The following is a 21,926-nucleotide window of genomic DNA, read 5'->3' on the forward strand; positions in this document are numbered from 1 at the left end:
GGGGGGGGGGGGGGGGGGGGCCTCTGCTCAGGTGACCGTTGCCCACAGCAAGACAACTCTCAGGCTTGGTGATAGGAATCAGTGAGTCTGAACAGGTTAGGTGAGAGAAGCTGACTTTTACCTCTGCTAGATCCTGCAGGGAGAGCGTGTGTGTACCTTTAACTAAGGTGGTGTCTTTACTACTCTCTTCAGCTCAGACTGGGCACCAGTTCATTCCACTCACCTACTGGGAGCAGCAGAAACTTACAGACATCGAAGCTCACTGATCTCTCTTCACCTCTCTCTAGCCTACCCTTCACTAACATTTCTCTCTGCAGTGGCAAACTTGCATGTTTATCACTTAATAACTAAAATAAACAGCATTGATGAAGATTTCCTCATTCCAGAATGAAAGCACAATTCTCTTAAGACTCTAGGACAAGCAGAGCAGGAATCCTATATCTTTGCTTGAACTCTAGTGACCACATATTGAGAGCTTAGGAGAGCTGGCCTGGCGCTTAGAATCGGCTATCCATAGGAAGCAAGGAGAGGCTGGGAAAGTAAGGGTTTTACTGCCAAGACCACAATGTCTAACATGGTGCCCAGGCTCCACCAGGGCCAAGATAAACATGGCTCATGCAGCTAGGGCCCAATGCTGCTAACTTTAAACCATACAAGAACTGCTTGTCTTTAGCGCTCAACTGCAAGGAACATAATAAATGCTGGCTGAGGGATGCTTCTGTTCTGGAAAATCCAGGCATCTTAAATACCTTTCCCCACAAGTTAGAAAAAATAAAAATAAAAGAAGCAATGTTTTGGGCATCCAAGACACTCTGAGACTTTTATGGCTCCAAGATACCCGACACACTTAACTTTTATTAACTTTCATTTACAACTTTAGAATGGGCCAGGCATGATGACATACGCCTTTAATCTCAGAATTTGGAAGGCAGGCAGATCTGAGGTTAGCCTGGTCTACATAGCGAGTCCGAGTCCCTGTTTGGACTACCTGCTGCAATGCCGGTCGGTTGGTCAACCGCAAGAAAACATCGCTTCGCAATGAGCAGGTTGAGAAAGCAAATTCGCAAAGCCTTCAGTTTTTAAAAAGACAACTTGATTCTGCCTAAAATGGTCAAGATCATTCACACTCGGTGGTCACACTCGAGTTCTTTTTTTTTTTTCGAGACAGGGTTTCTCTGTAGCTTTGGGGCCTGTCCTGGAACTCGCTCTGTAACCAGGCTGGCCTCGAACTCAGAGACCCTCCTGCCTCTGCCTCCCGAGTGCTGGGATTAAAGGCGTTCACCACCACCGCCCCGCCACACTCGAGTTCTGCAGCTGTGTGGGTCGCGGCAGGGCCGAGGCTGGGTTGCAGAGCACACGCACGGTTTCCCAGGTGGAGCGGACTACAAACCCGGCTTGAGCCACGGAACACCTAACCACCGGGCACAGTGGCAAGGCCTGATACGCACGCGCGCCAGGGCACTTCGGGTACTATCTCACCACACCATCCGCTTCCGCGGCCGGCGCCAAATAAGTCTCCAAGCCCGCCCGGCCCGTGCGTGCGCGGCCTTGGTGTCTGCGTCACTAGGAAGCGCGCGCCCGCGCCGCCGCCGCCGCCGCCGCCGCCGCCGAATCCCCAACAAGGAGCGAAGCCTGCGGCCGCCACCGCCGCCACCCGCCGCCGCACCCGTCACAGCCGGGCGCCAGAGCAGGCCGGTGTGGGCCCAGGTAAGCGGCTTCGGCGTGTCCGCGCACCCCCGCGGCGAAGCCTCTCGCGCCGCTCACGCGCCGCCGTCCAGTCAGGGGTCCCTGCGGAGCGTCAGGACGTTACGGCGGGGGGAGGGGAGGCCGGGGGAGGGGCGGCGGGCGCGCGAGGGCGGCGGCGGCGTCAGGCGCGGCGGCGTCAGGCGGGCGGGCGCGGGCGCCTGGCGCGAGGGATCGCGAAGGCGGCTGTGCTTCCGGCGTCCATCTTGGCTGCGCCGGAGGCCGGGTCGCGTCGTCAGGGAAAGCCGGAGCGGAAAAGGGCCGTGGGGTGGTGGTGGGGATCCATCGGTGGGCGCCAAATGGGTCGGGTCTCCCGAGGGAGGGTGGGAAGGCGGTGGGAATTTATCCCGGGACCTCGGCTCGGAACGGAACTCACGGAGACTTATGAGCGTAATTGTAATTCCCCCTTCAGTGGAACCATGTCACTGTGGACCTGTTGGTGGGAACCGCAGTAGGGACCCGTTTGTAAAACTGTGTGGTTGGTGGGAACCACCACGTAAGAACTCATCAGTAGGAACTGAATGGATAATCTGTCTCATCGGTGGGAACCGGATCAGTTTGATCCGTATTTAGTCATGATTGGTTACATCTTTAACTATTATTTAGTTGATAACTTTTTTTTTTTTTTTTTTGCTGAACCGGTTCTCTTGCAAACATTTCAAATACAACAGTTTCATCACTATTCTCACCAAGTTAAATGTAGGACTGCCCGCTTAGCTTTTTTTAGCTTGTTTTTTTTCACAGGAAGTATGCAAAACTTTTTGGAAAGATTCTGGAGTACACATACGTCACATACATACATATATACCATTTGGACATATGTAGAATGCAAAACACATGTCCATGTGTGACATGTGACAGACACACACACAGATCGATTTAGAGCACCAAGGAAAACGAATTTATACCTAGGCCATAGATTTACCCACTTTTTTTGTTCTTTGTTTTGTTTTTGTTTTTCGAGACAGGGTTTCTCTGTGTTGCCCTGGCTATCCATTTGTAGACCAGGCTGGCCTCGACCTCACGGACTGCTCCTGCCTCCCAAGTGCTGGGATTAAAGGCCTGCACCATACTGCCCTGTAGACTCACCTACCTTATGACTCACCTGGAAAGGGAGGATATTGAGGTGTCCCTTCAGTGCTAGGGTCCTGCCATACGGTGAAGTTTACTGGTCCCCTGCCTCGCTCCATTACTCCTCTTCCTACACAGAGAAACCTTGTCTCAAAAAAAAAAAAAAAAAAATTAAAATGTTTGTTGAGGCTTGTTTAGAGGTCTTTGCTTTGAAGTCTAACTCTCAAATAGTACATTAGTGAAAAATTTTGTTCCAGAAATAGGAAGTCTGCCAATGTACATGGATTCCTGAGAAGCATTTGAAGATAGTCTCTACAGACCTGGATTGGTCCTATCCTGGGGATGGGGGTTTCCATAAACTCCTTCATAGCTGGAAATATTCACATGTAAATATGCCTTGATTTAATGCACCTTGTTCTGTTGGACAGCTTCCAGATTTGTATTGGAGCAATAATAAAAGGCTGAATTTAAGGATGTTCTGAAATTTTTCTCAGTGTTGGGGATGGAACTTCTGGCCTCATGCAGGGCTTCACAAGTTTCAAAATATTTTTTTCTGGTTTTTGTTTTTAGTACTTCTTTTTCCTTCCCTTGTCTTTTTAGCTTTTTTTTTTCTTCTTCATTGCTCATTTTCTATACCTTTTTAGTCAAAAAAGAAATGCCGCTTTATCTATGTTTTCTAATTGTTAGTATCCTGTGCCTAGATATATTCTGTTGGAGCTGGGGAAATGGCTCAGTGGGTAAAAGTGCTTGCTTTGCAAGCATGAGAACGTAAGTTCAAATCCCCAGAACTCACATAAAAACTGGACCTGTAGCAGGAGTGTCTGATATTAGCCCATTGCAGGGCAATGGGAAGTGGAGACAGGAGAATCCTGAGAAGCTCATGGACTAGCTGGCCTAGCATATGAAGCTGTGGACAACACAGAGATCCTGTTTTGAAACAAAGTGGAAGTTGAGGGCCAGCACCTCTGACTCATGCACAAGCAATGTGGCACACATGCTCTTGCATTCAAATTCTCTGCTCTCCTCCACACAGCGAAACAAAATATATTCTACTTATATGTTCAGTGTGTTCTCTGTAGGAAAATCAATGTTTTTCCTTGTGGGTTTGGCTCTGAATAATTTTCTTTCTTACTCTAACTCAACCAAATCCTCTGTGGTGGGGCTCATTCTTACCAACTTGTGATTATTTTGGAAAGTGGCCCCCTAGTTTCTTCTTGCTTCTTTCTCTTTGTGAATGTTTCCTTGCCACAATCCTTGCTTTTAGTCAGCCTACATTTCTTGGTTCCTTGGATCTTTGGATCAAGGATACTACAGGGACTGGATATTGTTGGTGTTTGGTAGGAATCCTTCAGAGACCCAGGTCCAGCCCAGAACCAAGATCATTGATTGGCATTTTACAGGAGGAAATAAACTAGGAAATCTGACAGCTTTGCATTCTTCTCTCTAGAAGTTCATAAAAAGCCTTCATGTGCTTAGGCTTGGAGTCAGGTGCGGTGGTGGTGGTGTGCATATCAGTACTTCCTGCACTCAAAAGGCTGATGCAGGAGGGTCACAGATCTGAAGCTAATTTGGGTATAACAAGATCCTCTCTCTCTTAAAAAAAAAGTGTTGGGGATATAAGGTTGAATATATAATTTAACAAAGAATTTGAGCTCTCTAAGGGGATGTGTTGTGACGAGCTGTTTAGTTAGTTGGTTCTATCACCGAGAGTTTAATTGTAGAGGCTGGATTATGGTTGTGGAAGTGGAGTCTGAGAAATCTTCTGTCCTTGGACATACTTGGTGAGTGCTAGTCATTAGTAATTATTATGATAAAAATCAAGTTCTGATCAAGGCCTGATAGCTCACACACCTTTTAAAAATAGATTTATTTTATGTATATGAGTGCTTTATTGACTTTATGCAAGAAGAGGGCATCAGATCCCACTATAGATAGTTGTGAGCCATCACGTGGTTGCTGGGAATTGAACTCAGGACCTCTGGAAGCGCAGCCAGTGCTCTTAACCATTCAGCCATCTCTCCATAGCTCACACACCTTTAATCCCTGTACTGGAGAGGCAGAGACAGGCAGATCTCTGAGAGTTCAAGGCTAGCTTGGTCCACATAGTGAGTTCCATCCAGGTCAGCAAAGACTAAATAGTGAGACCCTGTCTTAAAAAGAGAAAGAAAATTCTGAGGCCAGGGATCCTCAGGCAAGGGCTCTTACTGTTAAGCCTGACAATGTGATTTTGATTTCCTAGGATACTCAAAGTAGGAAGAGAAAATTATCACCAATTTCTTTTCTGGACGCCACGTTCTATGACACAAGCATGTACTTTCACACACAAATAAATAATCAGCATTAAAAAACAAATTCTGAGCTGGATGTGGTTGCGCATGCCTTTAATCCTAGCACTCAGGAGGCAGAGGCAGGTGGATCTGAGTTCAAAACGAGTTTGGTCTACTAGCGAGAAAGAGTTCCAAGACAGACAGGGATACACAGAGAAATCCTGTCTCAAAAAACCACACACATACAAACATACAACACATACACATAAAAACTAATTTTTTTCTCCTAACAAATATTTAGTTTTTGAGACAGGGTATATCTGTGTAGCTCTGGCTGTCGGTACTAGCTCTGTAGACCAGAGCTCACAGAGATCTGCCTGCCTCTGCCCCTCAGATTCTTTTTTTTTAAGTCACTTCCAAGGGATTAAAGGTACTATGACCAGCAAGTTTCTAATTTATTTTTTGAGGCTTACTTATTACTATCATTATTATTATTATTTCTGTCTGTCTTATCCCTCTATCTCTGTCTCTGTGTATGAGCTCACCAAAAGAGAACATTCCAGCCCATGAATTGGTAACCAAACTCTACAAGAGCAAGAAACACTCCTAACTCTGAACCATCTCTTCTATCCCTTAGCAAGTATTTATGGTCTCAGTCTTCTAGCCTAAATATATAATCCTAATGGAATTATCTATTATAATAGCTTTAAACTTTACTTTTTTTAAAGACAGGGACTCATGTAGTGTAGGTGGTCTTGAATTCCTTATATATCAGAAGATGACCTTGATCTTCTTGCCCTCTTCTGAACTCTGTGATACATACATACATACATACATACATATTTGCAAACAAAATACTCACAAACCTAAAATATATCTTTTTTAAAAAAGTAGAGGGCAGAGAGAATGCTATGGGTTTGCTCTCTGGTGTAAGTGGACTGGACTTTTCTCTCTCCCCCGCCAGTTCCCAAATAACTGACCCAGGGACTAAATGTTAATTATAAGTGCTTGACCAATAGCTGAGGCTTGTTACTAGATAATTCTAACATTTAAATTAACTCATGTTTCTTATCTGTGCTTTGCCACATGGTTTGGTACCTTTTCTCGGGATGGCATGACCATCTTGCTTCTCTCTGCATCCTCGGACTCTGCCCTTCTTCCCAATGACCTCCTAGTCTGTTCTCTCACCCAGTCTCTGTCTGTCCAGTTATAGGCCAGTCAGTTCTCTATTAACCAATGAGAGTAATACATATTCACAGTGTACAGCAGGATTATCCCACAACACTCCAGGACATAAATACACACATAAATAACAATTGTTCTTTACTTTGTAGTCCCTTTGTTTCTTATGAGAACTCCAGTTACCATGTGGTAAAGCAAACCTTTTTACCTGGAATTTGGAGATCTATCTTTCTTTCTTTCTTTCTTTCTTTCTTTCTTTCTTTCTTTCTTTCTTTCTTTCTTTCTTTTTTCAGCTTGATTCTGACTGGGATATGCCTGTTGGAGGTTTGCCAAGCTTCTGGGATAGGCATGTTTGTCACTAAATTTGGGGAACATTTAGCTTTTTTTTTTCTTTTTGATATGTCATCCAGTTAACCTTGAATTTTTAGCAACCCTCTTGCCTTTTCCTCCTGGTGCTGAGGTTACAAGTGTGCAAATACGCAGCAACCATGCCTGGCTATGTTCCGCAAAGTATATTTTAATATTTTTTTCAGTGTAATGCTTTTCTGCTTTGCCCTAGGACTCCAGTGGCACACACTTTGCTGCACCTCTGTGAAGCTCAGTTCAGCCTGCCTTCCAGCCTGTTTGTTCCCCAGTGCTCAGATTGGACAGTTTCTGAAGCTCTGTCTTATGTTCCTGACTTCTTCTTATGTTGTCTCCATGCTACCATGGAGCCCATCCAGTTTTATTTTGTATTTATTTTTATTGATCTTTTATTTTTCACACACACACACAAACACACACACACATTTTTTATTCTTAGACTTTTGGTTGGTGGTAACTTATGTTTTGTATCCAGACAGACCTCTTCTCAGGCATATTTGGCTTACTCCTGGAGGATGGTACACCTAGTTGTCTACAGGTCTCTGTTGACTGTAGCATTAAGTGTCTCTTGATTTTTCACTTGAGAGTAATCAGACTTTCCTGGTTCTTTATATATCAAGCAGTTTGTTGAAGAAGGACACTTAAAAGAAGTCCCACACTAGCTCAGAATTGAGAATGATAGAGGGTTATTTATTTAGGGAGGACTCACAAGTCACAAACCTCTGCTGGAATGGAGGACAGGGAGAGAACAGCAACTGAATCCCCTAGCCAGAAAAGAGGTGGAAAGTGTGCTTTATATCAGCATAAATAATTTAGTATAAGAGGTCACGCCCAAGTGGGTGGGTAACTTAAAGGCTACTGGCAGAGGAATTCCTACAGCAGTTTGTTTGTTTTGAGATAGAGTTTCTCTGTGTAGTCCTGGCTGTCCTTGAACTTGCTCTGTGGAAAAGGCTAGCCTTGGATTTAAAGGGAGTCACCTGCCTCTGCCTCCTGAGTGCTGGGATTATACACCCAGCTGTCAATCAGTTTTGAATTACACCTGTAAACAATAACATTAAAAATGTTATTGTATGAGGTTGTGTGTTCAGTGTCTCAGAGTGTGGACATTTTTCCTGATGTACGGGCTGGACCTAGTTGGTCAGGCCAACTGGTTTATTTTAAACTTTTTAAAAATTGCATTTATTTATTTATTTAGAGTGTGTGTGTGTGCATGCATGTATACATGTCCACATACATTTTGTATGTGTGGTTGTCAGAAGATAACTTGTGTCAGTCAGTTCTCTCCTCCATAGACAGCTCTCTGGGATCAAATTTAGGTTGTCAGTGTTGGCAAAGGTCTTTTTATTCCCTGAGCCATCTGGTCAGCCCTGAGTGAGACAGGATCTCACTCTGTAATCCATTCTGACCTCTCTCTCGGGATCCTTTTTGCTCATCCTCCTGAAATCTGGTATTACAGGCATGTCCACCACACCCAGCCAGGGAGCTCTTCACTCCGCCATGCTGTGTTCAGGTCCATCTTCAGAGCCTCTGCAGTGACCCTGGCACCCACCCTGTGAATACTGTCCATGGCCCAGTCTGAGCCTAAGTGTAACTGTCTTAGTTTTTTGTTGTTATTGTGATAAATACCCTGACAAAAGCTTCGTTTAAGGGAAAAAGGATTTTTTTTTTTTTTTTTTTTTTTTTTGGTTTTTCGAGACAGGGTTTCTCTGTGGCTTTGGAGCCTGTCCTGGAACTAGCTCTGTAGACCAGGCTGGTCTCGAACTCACAGAGATCCGCCTGCCACTGCCTCCCGAGTGCTGGGATTAAAGGCGTGCGCCATCATCTCCCGGCTAGGGAAAAAGGATTTATTTCAGTTCACACAGCAAGAGCTTGAAGTGGCTAGTCATAAATAAAAAGCAATTAATGCATGTGTGTTTATTAGCTTCCTTTTTCTGCCTATATAGTGCAGAATTCCCTGCCCAGGGAATAGCCGCATCTATAAATAAGATGGATCTTCTAATATCAGTTAAGGTAATCAAGATAATACCCATCAGGCATGGGCAGAGGTTCATCTCACAGGTGATTACAGATTCCATCAAGTTGAAAGTTAACTACTGCAGCAGTCTGCCCTGTAGGTCAGTACTGAAAGCTATCAGTTTTCCATGTAGGCTTAGGTCCATACGTGTTACATCTCAGGATGTTATATGCATTCTTGTGTAGGCTTGTCTATACATCCTTCCTATCTATACCATGTCCCACCCACTCTAACTCTAGGGCCTCTTTTTTGTCCTCCGGCTAGAAACCCCTGCTGTGCTTGCTCCAACATTTCATGACTGGGTCCATCATGGGCCTGGCATAGAGCTTGGGGTATGAGAGAGTACAATCTCCAGGCTCTAAGCCAGTCCTCGAGTGAGGAGGCATTCCTTCTGAATTTGGTGCTTTTGAAGTTACTGCCACCATCACAGAGTTTGAGCTTGAGTTTGCGCAGAGCAGGCCCAGCAAAGACAGAAACTAATAATAATTATTATTATTAGCAGTGCGTTTTCTCCTTTCTGTCTTGTGTGGATTTCACTACACTTTCCTAAGGTCAGGTGCTTCTTATCTACACTTGGGCTCAGACCACTTTTGAGTTCAGCCAGGAGATAAAGAATAAAAAGTAGTAATTGGGAAGCCCGCCTTCAGGAAAATCACCCAGAGTCTGAATTCCTTCCATATTCTGCTGCTTGCTGTGTCTGAGTTTCCAGGTCCACATGGATTGAGTGGAGGTGTGTGACCCATCTATTGGGGGGGGGGGGAAGATTGGGTTTATTTATGGCATCTACCAATCCAGGGCCCAGGGGCTCCTGCATTGCCGCCATTTCTTGTCAGAGAGCATTAGGTGGCAACTCGGAGGAGAGTCTTCGGTGATATTGAATACTGTCAACTGCTGTGTACTGTGGTAGCAAAAAAAAATTCTTTTTCAGTGCTGGAGATAAAATCCAGGACCTTGCACATACTTGGCAGGGCTCTCTTATTAATCTACACCTCAGCCCTCAACTGTTCTGTTATGCCAGTATGGAAACTATAACCTGTGCCCTGCTTTGTTCTAGGATTTGAGACCCTGGAGGAGCAACACTGCTGACCGCAAGCATCTTCTTCCACTAAGCATGGCGACCCCAGATGTGAGCGTCCACATGGAAGAGGTGGTGGTTGTGACAACTCCAGACACTGCAGTTGACGGCAGTGGTGTGGAGGAAGTGAAGACAGTGCTTGTAACAACAAATCTAGCCCCTCATGGGTAAGAACTAAGCCTTGGTCCTGCCAGGTGTAGGGGTGAGCGTCCAGATTTCTGTCCATACAAGGTTCTGAGACTGGACGCAGCAAAGGTGAAGTACAGACGGTGATTGCAGTTCACCATTGTAGTGTGGTTCTAGATCTCTGGGTGATTGCTCTTTCCATAAATGGAACAGTAGAAACTGAATATTTTCTTTATCATCTCTTGTTCTAGAGGTCAAAATCGATAATTAGTTGGTCAAAAAGTCACATTTAACCAAGCCTTTTGCCTCTTATATACAGAATTTTATATACAGAATTGTGAGGAGGTAGCGGGATAACTCCTGCCCTGACAAGGGGTAGGGAAAGGGTAGCAGTCAGTGGCTGTGGGATTTCTTATTCTTTCTCCCCTGAGAGACTTGGTCTCTGGGCTTTTGGCTTGTCTTTGCTGAATCTTGTGTAGTATTGTCATACTGAACTTAACTTTTCCTGGAGCCTGGGTGAGCTTTTGGCTCACTTGTTGACAGTGAATATTTAAGAGGAAGGTTGTAGACCTCTTCTTGCTGCCCTCTCTGTTGAGCAGGCTGTTCTTCTCATAGGCATGTGTTGCTGTCAGCTGCAGAATAGGAATCTGAGCTGTTTCAGAGGTCAGACACTGCCTTCCTCCTCAGGGAAAACATTGAAGCTGGTGTGCCTAGCTGTGCAGGACTGACTTAGGGTGGTTGTGAGTTGAATTATGTGTGATCCTCCCCTGCTTTGTGAACATAGCAGAAGACCCTGTCTGTAAAGTAGGACCTTCCAATAGCATTTCCAATGAGGAGTCTCCTTCTGTTTGTTTCTTTCTCTCTCTCCCTTTCTTCCTTCCTTCCTCTGCCTGTCCCTTCCTTCCTTCCTTCCTTCCTTCCTTCCTTCCTTCCTTCCTTCCTTCCTTCCTTCCTTCCTTCCTTCCTTCCTTCCTTCCTTTCTTTCTTGCTTTCTTTCTTTCTTTCTTTCTTTCTGGTTTGGTTTTTCGAGACATGGTTTCTCTTTGTAGCCCTGGCTGTTCTAGAACTCACAGAGATCTGTCTGCCTCTGCTTCCCAAGTTCTGGGATTAAAGGTGTGTGTTACCACCACCTGACTTTTTTTCTTTTTGAGACAGATTCTTTTTATAGCCCTGGCTGTCTTGTATAAATTTACTATGTAAACCAGGTTGGCCTCAAGCTCATAGAGATCTGCTTACCTCTGCCTCCCATATGCTGGAATTAAAGTGCTACTATATGCAGCCCACTGAGTCTCCTTTGATTTATATCATTGTCTTGATATATGGGTTGGATGTTTCCCGGGTATATATTTTAGGTATACTGTATTTTCTGACACCCCCCCCCCCATTGATCTTTTCATACCCTTATCCAAAAGCCATACTCACCTTTTCCCTTAGTGTTGTAGGAACCCGCCCAGACTTGAAATAACCACACAGAATCTGTATTAATTAAATCACTGCTTTGCCTATTAGCTCTAGCTTCTTATTGGCTAGCTCTTAAATATTAATTTAACCCATTTCTATTAGTCGGTATAGTGCCACGGGGCTGTGGCTTACCTGTAAGGTTCTGGCCCATCTGTCCCCAGCCGCTACATGGTGTCTCCTCACTCTGCTTTCTTTCTCCCAGCATTCAGTTTAGTTTTCCCTGCCTAGCTCTGTTCTACCCTACTATAGGCTCAAAGCAGTTTCTTTATTCCTTAACCAGTAAAAGCAACACATATGCAGAAGGACTTCCCACATCACCTTAGATTTGGGGTAACCTGTGGTAAACAGTGTGGCTGTGACCTTAGTACCAGGGTGCTAGCATGTCGCCCCCAATGGTCAGTCCTTTTGTAGAAAGGAGGCTGTGATTCCTCCTTTGGAAGAATCCACATAGCCCCCAGGAGATCTGTCCTGAAGATTGGGGAACTTTTTTTTCTGACCTTGAACTCACAGAGAGAACTTTGCATTTTTGCATTTTTTTTAAAGATTTATTTATTTATTATGTATTTATTATGCCTGCAGGCCAGAAGAGGGCACAGATCTCATTACAGATGGTTGTGAGCCACCATGTGGTTGCTGGGAATTGAACTGAGGACCTTTGGAAGAGCAGGCAGTGCTCTTAACCACTGAGCCATCTCTCCAGCCCTTGCATTTTTGATGAGAAGCTATATCCATTATCAGACTAGTTGGAAATTGAGATTTAACTTTTTTTTTTTTTTTTTGGTTTTTCGAGACAGGATTTCTCTGTGGCTTTGGAGCCTGTCCTGAAAGTAGCTCTGTAGACCAGGCTGGCCTCGAACTCACAGAGATCCGCCTGCCTCTGTCTCCCGAGTGCTGGGATTAAAGGCATGTGCCACCACCACCCCACCCGGCAGAACGTATAATTTTTATGTGATATAGGAATAGAAATGCCAATTTATTCACCTCTTTGCTGAGAGTTGGAGAGATAAGTTTACAGCTTGTGCTGCAGAGGGTCTGTACTACACCCATGGAGGTACTTCTACCCTCAATCTTCACTCTGGTTTCCTCGGCCATTTCCAGCTAATGCTGACCCTTGTATGAGTTTTCTACTGACTCCCAAGTTGGTAGCTATAGTCTCTCCTAAATGGCACAGTGAGGGGTTTCAGGATCTCTTTCCCCCACTCCTGACTTCCTTTCTTGTAAGAGTTTGTTTTGGACAGGGTGTACATCTGGTTCTGTCATTGTCCTCTGCTTTGTCCAAAGTTCTGGCTGAGGATGATAGCTTCCTTTCCAAGTTCCTGTAGACTTTCTGGAGTCTGGGTGTTCCCATTTAATATTACTGTTTATATCAAAGTCATTCCTTCTTGTTGTTGTTATTGTTGTTGTTTTTGAGACAGAGTCTGTTTAAATCTGTGACTCTCAACCTGTGGGTTGTGACCCCTTTGGGGCTTGATTGGCCTTTTCACAGGGGTTGCATTATCAGCCTGTTTATCAGATATTTACATTATTATTCATAAAAGTTGCAAAATTACAGTAATTAAATAGCACTGAAAACAATTTTATGCTTGGGGGTCACTGCAGCATGAGGCACTGTATTAAAGGATCTCAGTATCAGGAAGATTGAGAACTACTGCTTTAAGAAGTCCTGGCTGGACTATTTATGTACATCAGACCTGCCTCTGCCTCCTGAGTGCTGAGACGAATGGTGTGCACCACAATGCCTGATTTAGAGCCATTCTTAATGTCTCAAAAGGCAAAGCCGGGCGGTGGTGGCGCATGCCTTTAATCCCAGCACTCGGAAGGCAGAGACAGGCGGATCTCTGTGAGTTCGAGGCCAGCCTGGTCTACAAGAGCTAGTTCCAGGACAGGAACCTAAAGCTACGGAGAAACCCTCATCTCGAAAAATCAAAAAAAAAAAAAAAAGTCTCAAAAGGCAGATTGCAAGCCAGATGGTGATAGTGCATGTGCATGTGCATGTGCATGTGCATGTTTTTAATCCAAGCACTCGGGAGGCAGAGACAGGCGGATCTCTGTGATTTCGAGGCCAGCCTGGTTTACAGAGTGAGTTCCAGAACAGCCAAGGCTACACAGAGAAACTCTGTTTTCAAAAACCAAAAACAAAATAATTAATTAATTAAAAATAAAACTAGTTCCCAGTTTGTGTTTCTGTTTAACTCCCATTTCTGACCTGGTTTAAGGCAAATGACTCTTGGTGATCGGGAAGCAGTGAGCAGTAGCTTCAGGTACCCCACAGGGGTGCGGCTAAGCCCTGCTTCTGAGATGCTGGGGTGGAGCTCCTGGTACTTAAACCCAGTGAGGGGAGCGGTCAGGCTGGAGGCTGTGTGGGGCTGTGTGTACGTGTCAGGTAGGACCCAGCTGTGGGTTCCAGGCTCCCTCTTCTCTGTAGTGAGTAGCCCATGCTTTAACCCTGAATAGCCTCCTTTTCCTGTATTTCTCCTCTCCTCTGAGACAAGGATATTGTCCTTTCTAGGGATGTGTGGCAGGTCTGAGAGTTCTCAAGCCACACTTGTTATCCACACTGCATTCACTGCTGTAGACATCCTTTCCAGGACCTGGCTTTCTGATGCTGCCACATGTTGGTGCCCCGCCCTTCGGCCTTCTCTTGTTCTCAGGGATCATCCGTGCTGCACACTACCTTTGTTTTCCTTACCTCCTAGAGACCTTCTTAATTAATTTTTGTTTGTATGGGTGTCTAGCCTGCCTGTATGTCTGTGCCTTTTTAGTGCATTGCCAGGAGACGGTGTTGAATCCCATGGAACTGGAGCTACAGACAGCTGTGAACCGCAATGTGGGGGCTTGGGATTGAGCCCAGGTCCACTAGAAGAGCAGCAGTTCTTAACTTCTGGGTCACTGAGGGATCCCTAGTCTGGGCCAAGCCCTGACCTCTGATGAACTACATGCAGGCTTGCCTAGAAAATTGCCCATTGCTTGTGTAGTAATTGTGGACATTTTGTAGACTAGAAGACTATCTAGCCACAGGAAAAAGAAACCTACAACTGTGCAAGCAGCTGTGGATGACAGAGACCTGTTGGTAAAGCGGTTTCAGAGCCTGATAGTTGGCTTCTTTGTTCCTAGACCATAGGGAGGTAGAAGGGTGAATGGAGATCAAGGGCACAGATGCTCATCTCAGGACAGCTAGGAGACAGAAAATGGAAGAGCCAGGGACAAGGTATGTCCTTCCAAAGCACACTCCCAGGGATCTACTTCCTTTAGACTCCATCTTTTCTTTCTATCACCTCTCAATAATATCATCATATTATCATCCATCAAGTGATTAATTTATTGATAAAGTCAGGGCCTTTATGATCCAGTCACTTCCCCAAAAGCTCTAGCTCTGAATACTGCTCTATCGGGAACTAAGCTTTCAACACAAACCTTTTGGGCAAGCTACGTTATGTCTAAACCGTGATGTGTGCCCTCTTGGGGTTCTCTAGCTATGCTGGAATGCTGCTGTTTCCCACAAATATCCTGGTGGTAGATACTTCCATCTTTGGCCCATCTAGATGAAAGTGGTTTCTCACTCATCTTTTTTTTCTCCCAGTGCTGGAGATTGAACCCAGGCCCTTGATAACACTAGGTAAGCACTCTACTACTGAGCATGTCAGTTCTCACCATATCCTCATTCGCGTTTCTTAGGAATTGGAAGCAGTCTCCTCACAGGTTTCTCATGGCTCTGGTCTTGGACCTTGGACTGTCCTCCAACTATTCATGTGTTCTCTCTTTTATAAAGTCGCTCATGCTGTTTTTTGCCCCATGCTAAAAGGGTCTTTTTGTTGTTTTGTTTCAATTTATTATGTGTGCCGTGGTGTTTGTGTGTGGAACTCAGAGAGAAACTCTGAGTAGTTGGTCTTCTGCTTTGACCTGGGTTCTCGGGATTGATCTCAAGCATCAAGCTTGCATAACAAGTGTGCCTTTACTGGTAATTTTATTTATTTTGGGATAGAATATGGTGACATATGCCTTTAATCCCAGCACTTGGGAGACAGAGGAAGGTAGATCTCTGTGAGTACAAGGCCAGCCAAGACAGATTTTTACCTTTTTATTGTGTGTGTATATGTGTTCACCTGCATGTATTCAAGCGTGCCATTCGTTTGGTACTCATAAAGGTCAGAGAGGGTACTGGGGCCCCTGGAACTGGAGTAACAGGTAGTTGTGAGCCACCATGTGGGTGCTGGGATGGATCAAGGTCCTCTGTAAAAGCAACAAGTTCTCTTAACCATTGAGCCATCTCTCTAGCTCCTAATTTTATTTATTTACTTATATTTTAAATTTTGGAGGAAGTTTAAGGTAGGGTCTTGGCTATGTAGCCCTAACTGGCCTGGGAAGAGCTAAGGTGGACCAGGCTTGTCTGGAACTGGTAGTAATCCCCGTTTCTGCTCTTGAGTATTGAAACGATTGTGTGTGTGTGTGTGTGTGTGTGTGTGTATTTATACATATGAAGTCAGAGAACTTCCACATTTGATCTGAGGCTGTCAGGTTTAGTGGTAACTGCTGAGCTATCTCACTAGCCCCAGCTTCTATTTTTGTTTGTTTATTTTAAAATAGGATCTCTTTTTCCCCCTACATTTTGGAGGTTTCTTTTATTTATTTGTTTATTTTATGGGCATTGTTGTTTTGTCTGAACATATGACTGTGAGGGTGTCAGCAGGTCCCCTAGAACTAGAGTTACAGAAAGTTGTGAACTGCTTTATGGGTGCTGAGAATTGAACCCAGGTTCTCTGAAAGAGCAGACAGTGCCCTTAACCAGTGAGCCATCTCTCTGCGAAATAGGATCTTTTGTAGCCCAGGATGGCCTCAAGCTTACCGTATTTCTAAGTATGACCTTGAACTTCTGATTATTCTGCCTTCTGGTAATACAGGCGTGTACCACCATGCCCATTTTATGTGGTACTAGGAAATCAAATTGGGGTCTTTGTGCATGCTAGGTAAGCAGTCTACCAGCTGAGATGCATCCCATCCCCAAATATTTTTATTTTTAATCCAACGGTATCCTTTTTTATGATTCTGGATTTTGTATATAAGAAAAAACCTTGACCATTTTATAACTACTACTATTAATCATCTTTTTTAAAAAATTCCATACTATAGGGTTTCACCTTTTGCCTTTACTTTTAGTTTGCTCATAATTTATTTTGGTTTGAGATATGGGTTAATGAAGATAAATTTTTTTCCTCTTTCAAAACTTTTGTATTTTCTGAGAATATGGCTCTGTAGAACATTTGCTTAGTATGCTTGGTGGCCTGGGTTTGAGCTCTAAAACTATATAAAATGTATATTTTTAGCAACTTTGTGTAACAGTATGAAATTATAATATTGGAAACAGAAAACATTATTAATTAAAGAAATTATGAACATTGTTGCTTCTGTAAGTTCCTCACATTGGCTTTGCTTGTCCATGGACACTTGTCCGGGCACCTGTGGAAGGCAAACATGGAGCAGAGAATGCAGGCTACATTTTCTCCTGAGGGGGAGGTAGGCACTTGTACCTTCTTCTCTGACTGAATAGCCACCACAACTTCTGAATATAGATAGAAAATTATAATTGTTTTGTCAGCAATGAGACTCATCCTTCTACACTCTAGGTGTGCCAGGGACTGCAAACTGTGTACTTGGTCATTCTGATGTTCTTTTTCTCTGTCTACCAGGGGTGACTTGACAGAAGATAACATGGAAACAGAAAATGCAGCTGCTGCAGCTGCTGCAGCCTTCACAGCCTCTTCACAGCTCAAGGAAGCAGTGTTAGGTAGGAAATGCCATTGGCTGGGAAACTGTATTAGGTGGGAAGCCTGCCTTCTGTTGGTTGTGAGGACCTGACTGTTCCACCATTGAGGTAACAGCCAGGGCTAGCTATGCCCTTGTCTGGGCTGTTTCCCAACATATAAGAGACCAGGTCACAGGTCTTCTTAAGAGGGAGGGGCACATTGTATCTTAAATGAGAACTACTACCAGCCACTGGTAGAAAAAAGAAAGAGTCAACCTCAAATCTTGCAGCTTTCTCCTCTTTGGTATTTTGTTGTCTTGCCACTGCCTTCTCCCTGTTTCTTTTGTTTACCAGTAAATTATTGTAGGTGTTCTTTTATTACCTATGGGGCCTGAGTTGGGATACCTAAGACTTGCCTCCCTAGCAGTGTTTCAACTATACTTTAATTTTGTCTTCTAACATGGCTCTTCAACTGGTCATTGTTTAATGACCTTATATTAATATTGTGGTTAATAGTTGCTGATAAGTAGTTTAGTCTTTTTTGTGGATTCATCTGGAATTCTCCGTGGGATTGATGGGTACCCCTGCTTCTGGGCTCTCTTTCCGGCCTTCTTGGATGTCAGTTTGGTTTCAGGTTGACAGCTACTTTCCACATTTGCAGGAAGTGCTTTGGAAAGTTTGTAACTGATTTTCTGTTTCTACTTTTTCTTGTCCATGTGTCTGTGAGAAGTGAAGATGGCTGAAGAGGGGGAGAACTTAGAGGCTGAAATTGTGTACCCCATCACTTGCGGAGACAGCAGAGCTAACCTCATTTGGAGGAAGTTTGTGTGCCCTGGCATCAATGTGAAATGTGTTCAGGTGAGGGTCAGGTGAGGCGCACACCTTTACCTGCACTTCCTCCTGCTTGGGGGTTGGGGATGGCAGCGGCCTATGCAGGACACTCCTCTGGAGGCTGAGTCTCATGGGTCTGGGGAGACAGAGGAGGCACAGCGGATGACCTCTAGGACCCATGAGCACAGTGAGGAAAAGCCTCCAGCAAAGTAATTTAATTTCTGCTGAGGTGAAGCAAAAGAGACAGGTTGATGAGAAGACATACCTAATTTGAAGGAGAAGTTTATTGTAGTTTATTTCATGTAATTTATATTTATATTAAGTGCACTTATTTCTGCTAAGTATTTGGTGGAAGCAATGGCCTCTGAGTTTCAATAGCCTTGTTTGACAGACTGAGGTATGCTCTGTACCTGGCTTTTTATGTTGATGCTGGGAATCAAACAGATCCTTTATGTTTGTGTGGGAAGCACTTCACCAATTGAGCCATCTCCTAACACCAAATAATTGTTTTAAATTTATCTCAAATAATAAAAGATAAGCCTGTGATGGAGGAAGGTCATTGGTTAATTATAATAAACCAACTGCTTGGCCTCATAGCTTAGAACATAGATGGGAGGAGTAAACAGAATAGAATTCTGGGCTGAAGAGAAAGTGAGGTCAGACTCTGCTCTACTTCCGGAGAGACCCGACAGCTCTGCACTCTGGAGCAGAGAAGCCATGCTCAGCCCTCCCAGGTAGATGCAATAGCTCTGCGCTCTGAGGCAGACGCATGAAGCTCCAACCCACGATGGACTTAGGCTAGAATCTTCCCGGTAAGCGCACCTTGGGGTGCTTACACACATTACTAGAAATGGGCTAGTCCAGGTGCGAGAATTAGCCTGTAAGGGCTAGAGTTCATGGGCCAAGCAGTTCTTAAATGAATACAGTTTGTGTGTTGTTATTTCGGGCATGAGCTAGCCAAGCAGCCGGGGTGTTGGGGACGCAGCCCCGCCGCTCTTATTTCAACAAGCCTGAACATGTGTAAAGCCTGAGCAAATATGACAAAAAATAATTAGCTAGAAATGAATAGAATTAAAACTATATATTTGGATGATTGGTTTCAGAGATTAGACATAGCTGAAGACATGATTAGTGAACCGGAGGATAGAACCAAAAACTACCCAAACTCAGCTCATAGATATAAGAAAGTGACAAGGGCTGGAGAGATGGCTCAGTGGTTAAGAGTGCCGTCTGCTCTTCCAGAGGTCCTGAGTTCAATTCCCAGCAACCACGTGGTGGCTCCAAACCATCTGTAATGAGATCTGGCGCCCTCCTCTGGTGTTTGGGTATACATGGAGGCAGAAAGTTGTATATATAATAAATAAGAAAGTGACAGATGGAAGCGGGAGAAAACTATGACATGTCTGTCTGCAAGGAAGGAGGCTGGCGGCTTCATGAGGAGGCGGAGACTGTAACACATCCTTTGAAAGACTGAAGAATTCCCAGATGAACAGAAAGGGTCCCCTGGAGTAATCTGATGTTAGATAATAGCAAGTTGGAGCTCAGTGGCTATCACCTGTTTAACATGTACAAGGCTTTGAGTTTAATCTTTGCATGATAACGGAAATAAATACCAATACATGAATAAGAAAAAGTTCCCCTTCTCTTCAGTTATTGCATAAATATGTTATACTAAGTTAAAAAGCAGACTCCATGTGATTATGATATAAGCTATGATGCTTTTAAATTTGTGTCAAGGGGACAGAAGGGAAATTCTATACCTTATAAGGAAATCTCTATTTAAGCTTTCATGAACTACAAGCATCTAAAGCAGTGATTCTCAACCTTCCTAATGCTGCGACCCTTTACTATAGTTCTTCATGTTGTGGTGACCCCAACCACAAAATTGTTTTTATTGCTACTATATTATAACTATAATTTTGCTACTGTTATAAATCATACTATAAATATCTGATATGTGAAAGGGTTGGTTGACTTCTAAAGGGGTGTGACCACAGGTTGAGAATCACTGTTCTAAAACCTATGAGCCTTCAGCTAATCATCTTTAGCAAGTTCAGTCTCTGCCAAACAGCTGGCAGAAGTTCTTGTGCTGTAACTGAGTTACTTCATTTGTTTTCTGGATGTTCAACTCTAGTGTTATTCCAGGCAAATTTCTTCTTAAATTCCTTTACCATAGGGCTGGGAATATAACTCAGTGCATATGCATGTAAACATGTTCCCTCCCTCCTTCCCCCCTCTCCTCCTCCCCCCTTCACACACACACACACACACACACACACACACACACACACACACATTTTGTCTAGCAACCAAAGGATCCTAGATTTCAATTTCCAGTATGTCTTAAAAACCAAACAAATAAAAACATCATCTGTGTGAGGAAGATGGCTCAGTTAGTAAAGAGCTTGCTATGCATGCAAGAGGGTCTTACTTAAAATCTCTAGCGTCCTCAGTGAGTTTTCTATGACATTGTGTCTCCTAGTAATATCAGAAGCTATGCCCATAAAGTCTCACCGTGACTGTTCCAATATTAGCTGAACAGGGATGACATCAATGAGCATGCCTAACTGGATGGAGAAAATCCTCGAAGCCTCAACCCTACAAAGAACTGTAGGCAACTGAGGAGACCTGGGAGTGGAAGAGGTGGTCTTCTCCAGGGAAGATCACACTAATTGGCTATTCAGTGCCAAATAGTCAGCCTTGAAAACATATGTACCAGTAACATTATTTGGACTGAACAGGTTATATTTAGAAATTTAGAAATTCTATACATACACACACATACATATATACAAACAAACAATTAGTGAAAAGAGGCCATGAATTTGAAGGAGAGCAAGGAAGGTTATGTGGGAGAATTTAGTGGGAGGAAAGGGAATGGAGAAATGTTGTAATTTATAATTTAAAAAATCCCCCCACCAAGAAAAAAAAAACGCTTTTAACTGGGCAGTGGTGGCACATGCCTTTAATCCTAGCACTCAGCAGGCAAAGGCAGGCAGATCTCTGTGAATTCAAGGCTAGTTCCATCTACAAAGTGAGTTTTAAGACGTCTAGGACTACATAGAGAACCCCTGTCTCAAACAAACAAACAAAAGCATCATGGTGTATACTGTCTTCCCAAGACAGAGGCAGTGGGACTTTCAGGCTGTCTAGTCTTCAAATTGGTGAGGTTTGGGTTTGGTAAATGTCTTAGTTACTTTTATTTTGTTGCTGTGAAGAGACACCATGACCAAAGCAACTTATAAAGTAAAGAATTTACTGGGGCTCATGGTTCTGGAGGGTGGGAGTCCATGGTCATAATGGTGGGGAACACAGCAGCAGGTGGGAAGACCTGGCACTGGAGCAGTAGCTGAGAGCTTACTTATATCCTGAACTACAGGTATGTGTCGTAGGAGGTGACTTGTTCGTTCCTGGCAACTCAGAACATGAAATAATTACACAGAAACTATGTTATTTAAATCACTGCTTGGCCTATTAGCTTATGCATATTTCTAGCTCACTCTTATCTCTTAAATTAACCCATTTCTATTAATTTATATTTACCATGATGTTTGTGGCCTACCAGTGAGGTCCCCTTCAGCGGCAACATGGCATCTCACTGACTCCGCCTTTGTCCCAGCATTCAGTTTAGTTTTCCCCTCCTACCTCTGTTCTGCCATAAGCAGCTTCTTTATTAACCAGTGATATTCACAGCATACAGAGGGGAATCCTACATCAAGTATGAGGCAGAGAAAGAGAAAGCTAGTGGAATGGTGTGAACTTCTGAAACATTAAACCTCACCCCCAGTGACACACCTTCTCCAACAGGCCAAATCTTCTAATCCTTACCAAGTAGTCCCACCAACTGGGGTCTAAGTATTCTAATATATGAGCCTATGGTGGTTATTCTCATTCAAACCACATATGGTCTCCATACATGTGTAGAAACACACATACACACACACACATACCAAAAAAAAATTCCTGTTTGCTTTGGTTCTATTCATCAGTGATCCCAAGGGTCCTCCTTCATTTTTCTATAAATTTTTCTGTAGATATAACTCAGTGCTAATA

General features: G+C 43.9%; 1 protein-coding gene across 2 annotated transcripts in view; it reads left to right on the forward strand.

Annotated features, from left to right (window-relative positions):
- Window positions 1-22: 22 nt before the first annotated feature.
- Gmeb2 (glucocorticoid modulatory element binding protein 2) overlaps window positions 23-21,926 on the forward strand; it is a 35,995-nt gene continuing 14,091 nt past the window's right edge. Inside the window, exons 1-4 of one of the 2 annotated variants that reach the window (XM_050151123.1) lie at window positions 23-1,707; window positions 9,695-9,882; window positions 16,987-17,084; window positions 17,773-17,900. In XM_050151123.1, coding sequence (XP_050007080.1) covers window positions 9,752-9,882; window positions 16,987-17,084; window positions 17,773-17,900 — 357 coding nt within the window. In that variant the 5' untranslated portion in view covers window positions 23-1,707; window positions 9,695-9,751. Of the gene's footprint in view, window positions 1,708-9,694; window positions 9,883-16,986; window positions 17,085-17,772; window positions 17,901-21,926 lie in introns of those variants that run through there. The other variant, XM_050151124.1, reaches the window with a different exon arrangement.

This window comes from Alexandromys fortis, unplaced genomic scaffold (assembly GCF_014885135.2).
Source record: "Alexandromys fortis isolate MF-2015 unplaced genomic scaffold, M_Fortis_MF-2015_v1.1 scaffold_27, whole genome shotgun sequence".
Classification (NCBI taxonomy): Eukaryota; Metazoa; Chordata; class Mammalia; order Rodentia; family Cricetidae; genus Alexandromys; species Alexandromys fortis.